At 37.2% G+C, this 11290-nt stretch overlaps 1 protein-coding gene across 7 annotated transcripts in view; it reads right to left on the bottom strand.

Annotated features, from left to right (window-relative positions):
• Nucleotides 1-5677: 5677 nt before the first annotated feature.
• Nucleotides 5678-11290, bottom strand: part of EIPR1 (EARP complex and GARP complex interacting protein 1) — a 230276-nt gene continuing 224663 nt past the window's right edge. For all 7 annotated transcript variants that reach the window (XM_069108677.1, XM_069108678.1, XM_069108676.1 and 4 more), the window contains one exon: nt 5678-9719. In XM_069108677.1, the coding sequence (XP_068964778.1) occupies nt 9545-9719 (175 nt within the window). In that variant the 3' untranslated portion in view covers nt 5678-9544. The remainder of the gene's footprint in view (nt 9720-11290) is intronic.

The raw sequence follows: 11290 nt of genomic DNA, 5'->3' as shown, positions 1-11290 counted from the left end.
AGTTTGAGAGGGATGGCAGGATCGAATGAAAAGGATTTTTTTATGAATGGGAGCTAATACAGGGAGGGAGGGGAAGGGGGAGAAAATGAGCAGCAAAAGAGGGAGAGAAGAAAGGGAATGAATGAGATCGATGGATTGGTGAGACAAACTGCCAAAGGATCTGGGAGTATATAAGATCAAAGACACAAGTAGAGTAGTTGGCCTTGGCAAGGATAAAGACCATCTCATCCTCTAAAACTAGAAGAAAACAGGAGGTTAATGATGGGTTTTGTAGTTGGAGGTGTGGAATAGGGGAAATGAGGGTCCTTGTGACAGTCTTAATTTTCATAGTAAAATAAGATCCAAGGTCCAAGGAGCAACATCCATCACATATAGGCTGGGCTAGTTTCTATTTAACAGGACAGGGAAACTGGGAAACTGTCATTAAGACCAGATTGGTCTGGGGGAACTAGACCTGAACCACCATATTTTTCTGGTTACCTAGAACATAAAAGGCATAAGTCTTTGAGGAGTCAGTATTCCTTAGACCTGATGGAATCCCTAATGCCTTGTGAGTTAATATATTCTTTCTGCTCTGGAATTGCCAGCTACATCCACCTGAATCGGTGCTGTATCCTTACTGAATCTCCTTTTCATTATGTAACCTTCCTTCAAACAATTATTACATGGTCCTTGTTTCACCATATCCATTCCTAAGCCTGAAACACTGAGCTTGGGCCCAATTAGGCTTGACTTAAAATACAAGGTTATTTGAGAGAACTGGGGCTTAAGGAGAGAAAAGGTTTGGAAATTTCTGTGAAGAGCATGATGGGGAATCAATCAGCAATGAATAAAAGGATTGTCATATAACAGAAAAAATTCAGTTGAAATTTCATAATACGAATTTGTTGCAGATTCAGCTCAACTCTGTAGAACAGACAGAGCAAACAGTGGAAAGAAAATAATGATAGAATCATAGCTGGAAGGGACCTCAGGGCTTCTCTAGTCCATCTCCTATCTGAAAGCCCTTCTATAACATCCCTCCTAAGTGGCCATCCATTCTCTGCTTGTAGACCTCCAGTGACAGGGAACTATCTATCTCAACAGAGAGAACACTTCATTTTTAGTTGTTCTCTTAGGATGTTGAGCTGTTTTCTGCTTCCCTGTAACTTTCATCCATTGGTCCTAGATATGTCTTCTGGGGCCAAACAAAATAGGTCTAATATTTCTTCCATGTGACAACCCTTAAAGTATTTGAGGACCACAAACTTATCCTTCTTAAAACCTCTCTTTTCCAGGTGAAAGTCTCTCATTCTTTCAGCTAAGTCCCAAAAGACATGGATTTGAATTCCCAGACCCCTCTTTCGGATGCATTACTGTTTATCAATGTCCCTTCTAAATTGTAGTGCCTGGAATTGGATGTAATATTCCAGAATTGGTCTGAACAATATAGTCTCTACTGGGACTATTATGCTATATTTCAGATATTACAGCCCATTAGCTTTTTGGCTGTCACATTTCCCAAATGGCTCATAATGAAATCTCAATACACTAAAACTCTCAGGTCTTAATCGTCATCATAGCTGGCATTTATAGAGCAGTAAGTCAATCAATAAATGAACATTTATTAAGCGCTTACTATGTACCAGGCTCAAGACAGTGTTTTGTCTATTGATCTTCAAGACTCCATGCCTTGTGTATTATCAAAGTTGGAGAAAAACTATCCTAATTCATTTATACATAGTAACATCAAAGCACTGGCCTTAAGTCAGAAAGATTTGAGGTCAAATCCAGTCTCAGACCTTTACTGGCTGTGTGACTCTGGGTAAGTCACTTAATCTGTTTGCCTCAGTTTCTTGACCTGTAAAATGGGAATAATACTAGCACCTAACTCCTGCGGTTGTTGTGTAGATGAAATATTTGTAAAGCACTTTGAAAACCTTAAATATGGTTTATAAACCTTTATAAAACTCATAAACCTTTATAAATAACCTTTATAAACCTCATAAACCTTTATAAATAAAACCTTATATGAATGCTAGATATTAAACATTCAGTTTTAGAAGCTCTACAAATGGGAAGTTTTGATCAAGGAAGTAAGAGTGGTCATAGAGCAATGGCTCAGGGGAGCACTAAGATCAGAAACAGAACTTGGAGTGCAGAAGCATGGCATGAAGAAAAAAATCCATAAAAGCTAAAGAGGGTGAAAATATAATCCTGGAAATTGTACAGATGCAGGAATCTGGAGGCGATTGTTCTTGACTGTAAATTCAGCCACAAGGCAACAAAATTCAGAGTGATGTTCACCTATTTGATATATAAGGAAATGATACCATGGAACTAAGACATTGGATCATCAACCCCAGTAAACAAAAGAATCCTTTGTATTTTCTCAGAATGGGCAGGTTTTTTCATTGATCTCAAAACACAAGCTCTTTGAAGGCAAGAATTGTCTCACTTTTATCTTTGCATCTCCAGGTTTAATATAGTGTCAAGCATAGAGTAAGGATTCAATAAATGCTTATTTTCAGAAAACCACGGGGAAATTGAACCTGAAGTCAGGGGAAAAGATTTATTTGGCCTCTTAAATTTAGAGGCTTGACTCCATTTAATTTTGCTTTCTTTTTTTCTATGGGAATGCCAAGGTTGATTCATAGTAATCATTTTAGCTATAAGGTAGTGGAAAGAGCCATGGCCTCAGTTATTAACCTGAGTTCAAATTCTAATTCTGCAATCAATAATAATTAATTGAAAGAGAATTGGATGTGTCTTTGGGCAAGTCACTTACGTTGTCTCAGTTTCATTACCTGTAAAATGGAGATAATAATACAAGCACCTACCTATCTCACAGGGCTGTTGTGAAGATGAATCAGATCTGTGTAAAGTGCTTCATAAACCTTAAAGTTTTGTATAAATGTCAATTATTGATTTTATCTATGGTTAGTTACATCTACCTCTGACATTTGATCTGTTATGTATTTACTTATAATTATTTAAACAATCAAATAAACTTACTTTGCAACTATTAACATTGACTAAAAGGGCAGGAACTGTTCCATTTTTATCTTTGTATTTCTAGCACCTAGCAAAGTGTTTGGCACATAGTAGACACTTAATATGTATGCTTACTGATTATATAATTGATTAAACATATTCATTTCAATCTACAAGATAGAATAATTGTTTAACAATTCCCTCTATATCTCCATTAAGATTCTTTGTCCATCCATTCCCATTTATTTCTCCTCTTACTTGGCCTTAAATGCATTGTAGTATTCTATTACATTGATGCACCAGAATGTTTTCAGCCATTATCCTATTATTTGACATTTACTTCCAGTTTTTTTTGTAATTACATATAACTCTTAAGAAAATTGTGGGACAAATGATTCTTTCTGAATCATCAATTAAGAAGTTTTTTATTCATAGTATTTACCTACTATGTGCTAAGCACTATGTAATGGTGAGTGGAGCTGGGGACGTAAACATGTAAATGAGATAATCCTTCCTTCAAGCTGTATTAAGGTCTCTTCCATCTCTAAATCTATGATTCTATGATGTCGTAACTAGACGATCTGCAAAGTCCCTTCCATTTCTAAAGCTTAAGATACCAAAGTTTGGACTTCAATGGCAGTAGGAAATAGGGAATCATTTAGTTTCTTAAAGCTAGAAATATTATGAAATTGGCCTTTTAGGAAAATTAATTTGGTGGGCTGTATTGAAGGAGGAAAGGACTGGTATTAAAGGAAATCAACTGTTGAAATAATCCAGGTGTGAAATGAAAAGAGCCATAGTCCCCCCAAAAATGAATGGAAGAAGGCTATGAAAAAAAAGATAAGACTTGGTGACCAATTGGATATACAAAAGATGAAAATCCATATCCAATAGCCACCTGTCTTCACCTCTTCACTAATCTCTCTGGCTCCATCTTGTGTTTTTTGTTCACCCCATCTCAAAGGTGCCTATTTGCAGCGGTGCAAAATTCTGCCAACTGTATCCTCTCAACAGTTCAGGCATGGATCCAACTCTGGCTCATCAATTCATGTTTTTCTACAAAAAATTTTTCAAAGAAAACTTTGAGATCTTTCCCACTGTCCTCTCTTTGTTCTTTATGCCTTTCTTCCCTTCATGGGGCTTTCATCCTGGCCTTTCTCGCTTGTTTCCAATGTCTATTTCCCTGTTCTGTTCTTACAGGTTCTGGGATGATCGTTCTTTGATCTTATCTTTTCCAATTTACTTTTCATTCTTCAGTTTTAGGCTTTCCCTTTGTTTTGTTTCTTTGGCTCCATTCCCCTTTGCCTCTTGCCCCTCCCAAAAATCTTCTTGCCATTTTCTCCTCCCTTCATTATTTTCTTGTCTCTTTTTCTCTCTGACTGAAATAGTGAACATGGTGAGCAAGAGGAACAACAGAACTTTATTTGGAAAACGTCCACGAGACGGGCAGTTCAGCAGTTTTTCTCTCCAGCTGATAGGAAGGCTCTTTCCATTTGTCAATCCTCCACATGTACAGTGCTAGTGCTGGAAGTGGCCTCCAAGATCATTTATGCTTATCACTTCATTTTATAGAGACAGATCCTGGAGTCCAGGAAGGTTACAACAATTTGCTTAAGATTAGCTCGTAACAGAACCGAGATTAGAACCCAGGTCTCCTGACTCCCAGGTTGGTGCTCTTTCTCCCCTTCTACTCTTGCTTTTACTCTTCCAATCAAGTCACTTACGAGGGAGGAAAAAAGCTCAGACTAGTCCCAGACTAATTCAGTGGGCCCACTTCACACATATGACAAATGTGGGGATAAGTCCTAGAACTTATTATTTCCAATCTCTGAAATATCCTGTTTCTTTTCAATTTATCCCAGGTGCAAAAATACACCAAGGTGGAGAAAGTTGTGCCTTAATAATAACCTTACCGCTTCATTCCGCTAGGTCTGGATGATAAGAAGCAAGGGCAGAAGCCCAGTGAACAATATATTATGGATATTAATCTTATTCACCAGTGACCTTGCAAACGGCTGCTAGCATGTGATGGCTCACAGCAGATACCCTGTGTTATGGAGTGAGCAAAAGAGAGCAGAATGAGACTAAACAGACCAAACCTTGGCCTAACCCTGCTAAACTGCCTTCCCTCTCTCCTCAGTGATAAAATCAGTATTATCCCTTTATCACCAGTAATGAAGCTGAGCTGCAAAAATAAAATAAAATTAACTTTATTCCAAGGTTGAGCAGATGCCTAGAGACCCCATTTTCAGCTTTATACTAAATCACCTGCTCCAAATAGGAAACACTGGTGAGTATAGAGCAGAATTTCAAAAATATTATAGGGAAGAACTTGGATATCCAAGTTTTCTAATTATATTTTAAAAATCTACATGATGTTTGCATTTTTAATAATTACTTGTTAGTGGCCCATCATTATAATTCAAGCACTCATCATTAGGGCACTTTTGTATGATTACTGTCATGACCTGAACTCCTAATAAATGATTTGATGACAAAGTTACCACTTCATTATTAAAACTGTTTTTATTGGTTGCTAATGAATGGAGCAAGATGTACTAAGTGCCATGGAGGTGCCAGATTTTGAAACCCACTAATTTTAAATAAGTTCAATCCTGAAATCGTCTAAAATATGTTGTTAGGTTTCTTTCCTCTGAATTATCAGGAAACTGAAGATATTAACAAAAGAGGAGGGAAATGATGATTGATTAAATTACTATGTAATTAAAATACTAAGAAACTTAAAAATAACAAGTTCAAAAGAAGAAATCTTGAAATAGACAAATAGCTAAAATGAAAAATAAAAGACTTAGACAATAAACAAAACTAAGAGCTAGTTTCTGGGTGGGGAGCTTAACAATCAATACATATTTAATCAGATTTAAAAAAAAAACAGAAAATCGAATTGACAATTTTTTTAACTGAGCAAAGTGTCTCCACAATGAACAGAGGAGAAATACAATCATTATATGAGGATTGGTTAGAGGAACTGGGGCTATTTAACTTGGAGAAGAAAAGATTCAAACGGGGACATCTTCAAGGCAGCTGAAAGACTGTCACATGGAAGAAGTTTGTTCTCTTTGGCTCTGGAAAGAACTAAGAGCAATGGGAGGGAGTTTTGAAAAAAAGCAAATTTAGGTTTAATAACATTTATAAAAAACCCACTTTCTAACGATAACAGCCATCCCAGTAGAATAAACTGTCTCAAGGGTAGTTGCTTCTCCCTCCTCTGAGATCTATAAACAGAGTTTGGAGAATTGCTTGTTGACTGTGCTTTAGTGGGGATTTCTTGCTTGTACTAAAAAACCGATTCTGTGAATTATCAGAACATACAATATATGCTAGCAAAATTGACTGTATGAAGGTAAAAAAGAATCACCTACAAAATTATGAAATACTTAAAACAACATGTAGACATCTTAAGCAGATTACAGAGAATTAAAGATAAGATAGAAAATCAAATATTTCAATAAAAATCTCTCCCATTTCCATAATCCTCTGGTGTTTATAAAGTTATTTCCTGTGATTTAAGTAGTATGAGTATTAGCACCATTTTACAGATCAGGAAACTGAGGTCAAATTTTTTCATTGGAAAAATAAATGCTCCTTCAGGACAGAGACTATTTGCATATTTGCCTTTGTATCCCTGATACTGAGCACAGTGCCTTACATATGGCATGTACTTAATAAATGTTTGTAGAATAAATAAATGTAAACCTAAGAGATGTCAAATAACCTAAAATGGTCATAGGTCCAGACATTAACTGTCAAAGTTGGAATTTGAACCTAGGTCTCTTCTGACTAGGATTCCTTCCACCACACCACACTACCATTCAAACAAAATAGAAGGGCGGCTAGGTGGCGCAGTGAATAAAGCACTTGTCCTGGAGTCAGGAGGATCTGAGTTCAAATCTGGCCTCAGACACTTAACACAAAAATTAGCTGTGTGACCATGGGCAAGTCACTTAACCCAAATTGCCCTCCAAAAAAAAATAAAAAGCAAAATTTAAAAATCAAACAAAATAGAACAGAATGAGGCAATATCACCCAACCTAGTAGCCAGAGTTTGCATTTAAGCAGAGTAATACTATAGTAATAACATATTTATAAGGCTGTCATTTATCCTCCTCTAACTAGGTCAAAGTTCAGAGTTTAGAGGCAAAAATAGTTTCTGAGTTATCAAAATTGATGTAATGAAACCCATATAATAAATCTCATATACTTTACTCAAAGAAGAGCCTTCACCTCTATCTCAGCATGCTAACTCTTACTTTACATATAATTCTTACCAGGTTCGGTTATTTGTTTGTACAGTCCACCATGGATTTCAAGCAATAACTTCAAAGTAAGGGAGAGAGAAGTTACTAGAGGGCATTGATGCAGGAGGAAGAAGAAACTTCTGATAGCTTGAGAAAGGAAGAAAATGAAAAACTACACAAAGCAGATATAAGAACTAAAACAAAAAACAAACAAACAAAAAAAAACAACATAGTTGGGAGCCTTTTAATAAAGAGATCCCTATATACCTCAGTAGCTCCAGAAGGAACTGATATATAATATCATAGTAGGACCTTTGGGTTTAAAATTGAAAAGGATCTTAAAGTACAGGAGGCCCACTTCATTATGTCACAGATTAGGAAAGTGAAGCCCAGAGAAATTAGGTCAAAAAGCTAATTAGAAGCAAAGCTAGGACCCAAACCCAGATCTTATGACTCTATTACATTATAATTCCTCCCATTACAATAATTAATGTTCAGAATGAGTCACCAATAAGGATTAAATTAAATTTGGTATCCTTCACAAGGATATCTCAAAAATTCATTTATGTGAAATAGCTCATACCCCCAAATTGCCGGATAAATGATGTCTCATTTCAATATCCCAATTTAGCTACCCCAAACCCATTCCTGCATAACTGTTAAAATAGCGTCTAGGTCAGCCAAGAATGGACTTAAGCCTTCCTTTTGTCATAAGCCTGTCTTGCTACCAGATTCAGTCACTTAGGTTACACCAAATCCACACTATAGCAAGAGCAGTAACAAGAGGAAGTTGATGATATGTTTTATATTCTGATATTAGCACTTTTGAACTGTTTCTGCTGTGGGCTGTATATCAAACAACAGAAAAGAATCATTAACATTGTTTTGTGTTCTCTACAAGTACACAGATCCAACATGGCAGTGATAGTGTTGCAAAGAAAAGAGACCAAAATACATTTAAAAAATTCATTTGGGATTGGTATCATCTTCTATCCTAAGCACATAGCATTAGAAACCCCTAGAGAAAATACTACAGGAGTAACATTGAGAATCACTCCAGGATTTACTGCTCTTACATTCATTTAAATTTTGCAAATTATGGCCCGTTATAAACTGTTCAAGCTGTCAGGGACCTTATGGGTCATCCTTTCCAGTCCCTCCACCATTTTAGAAATGACAAAATAGAGGTTCATAGATATGATGTGACTTGTCTGAAGTCAACAACAGAAGTGGAACCCGGACGCTGCCTCCTTAATTTGGCGAACTGGGACAGAAAAACCTACCATGGAGTTGTCTAACTGAGCCAAAGGAAGGACAATGAATGGGTGGAGAGGCTGTGACACGAGGGTCTGATTAACATGGTATACTGAGATACGAGCAAGATTGTTAACAGTTATACAATCATTGTATAGGAACACCAAACTAACTAAAAAAGGAACACATTCTTTATTTCCCAATGATACACACACAGATTAGAAGAGGTCTAGAGGTGAAGAACAAAATTTAATAAAAACTAAAAATACAGTCTTCACTACTATATACTTCTTGTGGCTCCTAAGGCTCACTGTGGCAGATACAACATTGCTTGGGACACCAGCAGCCAGCTTACAGGACATCTGATGTTGTGACCACACATGCCTCAATCTATAATGTTATTCAGTGGCAAACAACCCTCTCTTGGGGAGTTCTCAGTGTTGGCTTTGGGGAACCCAGAAGAAAAGGTGCTTCCTTATATTCACATGACTTTATCTGTGTCCTTCTTTTTCTGGACTGAGACAGAGAAAGAACATGCAGATCCTTTTCATGTGGCAAAATAAATCGTGACAGTCATTCATTAAAGAAGGAACCAGAAAAATTCATGAAACATGACCTTGTTTATTATGATGATGATTACTCAAGAGAAAAACAAGGTTATCTATATAGAAATAGGAATAAAAAAATTTCCATATCTTCATGAACCTTACATTATCTTTTGAAATAAACAAACAAACAAAAACAAACAGCAGTGATTAGACAGAAACTCTTTTCCTGAATTGAAATAGGATAGGGACTCCCCCCCCGCCAATATTTTCAGTGTATTTTCCAAAGATGTCATTGTCTGCTTTCAATAAAGGAGAAAACTTTCTTAAAGGTGTCAGTTTGTATAGTTAGTTGGTGGAAGGCTTTATTATTATTTATAAATGCTTGCATTAAAAAGAAGGCAATGTGGGTTCTCTTAGAGTAGGAACTATTTGGAAAACTAATTACCTCCAACTGCTGCAAATTTTCACAAATATGCCAAGAGGATGAATCAGGAATGGCATTGAAACGAATTAAAGTAATATGTGATATTTTAGAGCCCTGGGAACCCTGTTAATAACAAGCCTTCCATCATAACTTAAAGAGGCAAAGAGCCAGGGGTCTGCCGAGGACCACTCCACTGCGTACACGCTGTCTTCATGCTCTTCGTAGGTGGCGATGACACTGTCAGGCAGAGGCTCTTTGCTCCTAGAATCAAACAAAGACAGAAGAAAATGATGGAGCACAAACCACAGCAAAAACGTGCCCACCAGAGTCAAACGTACCAATGCTGGCTTAGGAGGTAGGCTGTGATGAAGAACTATATGGACACATTGAAGTTGGGACTGTGAAGTAAGGCAAGTCCTGTTTCATTTCTTGATAATGCCATCTCATATTTCTATGCTTATGGAACCATCACGGCTTGGGTGCTATTTATTTTATGTTGGACTATAGGACACAATAAAGAGAAAGTTTCTTCATTCATGAGAAAAGGCAAGGCAAGAAGAGCCTAACTTCACCTTTAAAATAATAAAATGGCATAGATGGAAGACCTTTTGATATCTAGTTCAACCACATAATTATATTATTTCAAAGACCTCCTTTCTCTCAAGACTCCCACATTCCCTTGTTCCCTGACTCTCTCTGCTGAGGACCTTGCCTCTTATTTTGTTGAGAAAATAGAGGCCATTCTCCTTAAGCTTTTTCTTCTCTACTTTCTGTCTCAGAATCCTTTGACATTTCTTCTCCTCTTCTTTTCTTCATTCTCTGCTCAGGAGTTAACCCTTTACACCAAGGCCAACTTCTTTATTTAAGCTTCTAATCCCATACCCTTTTGTCTCTTCTGGCTGATTGTCCCTACAATAATCCCCATCCCTTCTTCCTCATTTTCTGTCTCTCCCTATCTACTGGTTCATTTACTGCTACCCACAAATATGCCCAAGTCTCTCCCAACTGTGAAATCTCTCACTAGAACCTATCATCCCCTCAAATTATCACCCTGTACTTCCTTCTCCCCAAACTCCTACAAAAAAACCCACTTATTCTTACATTCCTTCTGTCTCTGTGCCTTTGCTGGGCTATTCCTTGTGCTTGGAATGTATCCTCTGCTCACCTCTTCCTCTTAGAGTCCCTAATCTACTTCATAGCTTTGCTAGGGCACCATCTTCTCCATGAACCACAGCCCCAGTATCTGAAGCTGCTACTGCTTGTTCTCTCAAATTACCTTGCATTTATTTGTATCTACTTAGACATGCTCACATTGTTTTCCCCAACAGAATGTTGGGGGATCTTTTCAGTAAAGATGGTTTCATTTGTGTTTCTGTGGCTGGTCAAATGACGCAGGTGAGGAAGCTGAGGGAGCCGAGAGAGGCTTAAAAGTTGGACCCAAACCTGGGCACAGTACTTCTACATTATGTCATATTTACCTCTGTGAGTAAGCTCTAAGTATTTTTCTTACTATATGATAAAGTATTAACAAATTTTAGGGTAGTGAGTGTGGAAGAATCTTTTACAAATGAAGGAAGGGGGAGGCATTATGAGGTAATAAGATTTTTCAAAAGTGAGTAAAATACCAAATCAAGTAGTTTAAAATTCTATTCAATAAGCATTTGTGGAGTACTTAATGTTAACTGCTATGGGGGCCATATAACATAAGAAGCATAGAATCTAGTCAGTCAATAAACACTTATTAAGTGCCTGCTACGTGTTAGATACTGTACTAAGTGCTGGTATGGGCGGGGGGGGGGGGAGAGAGAGAGAGAGAGAGAGAGAGAGAGAGA

Source organism: Petaurus breviceps, unplaced genomic scaffold (genome assembly GCF_028583685.1).
Source record: "Petaurus breviceps papuanus isolate PSGF00001 unplaced genomic scaffold, PetGlider_PUasm1.0 90418, whole genome shotgun sequence".
In the NCBI taxonomy this organism is placed as follows: Eukaryota; Metazoa; Chordata; class Mammalia; order Diprotodontia; family Petauridae; genus Petaurus; species Petaurus breviceps.
Note: the sequence above shows the minus strand (reverse complement) of the source record. Positions and strands in the feature narration are given on the sequence as shown.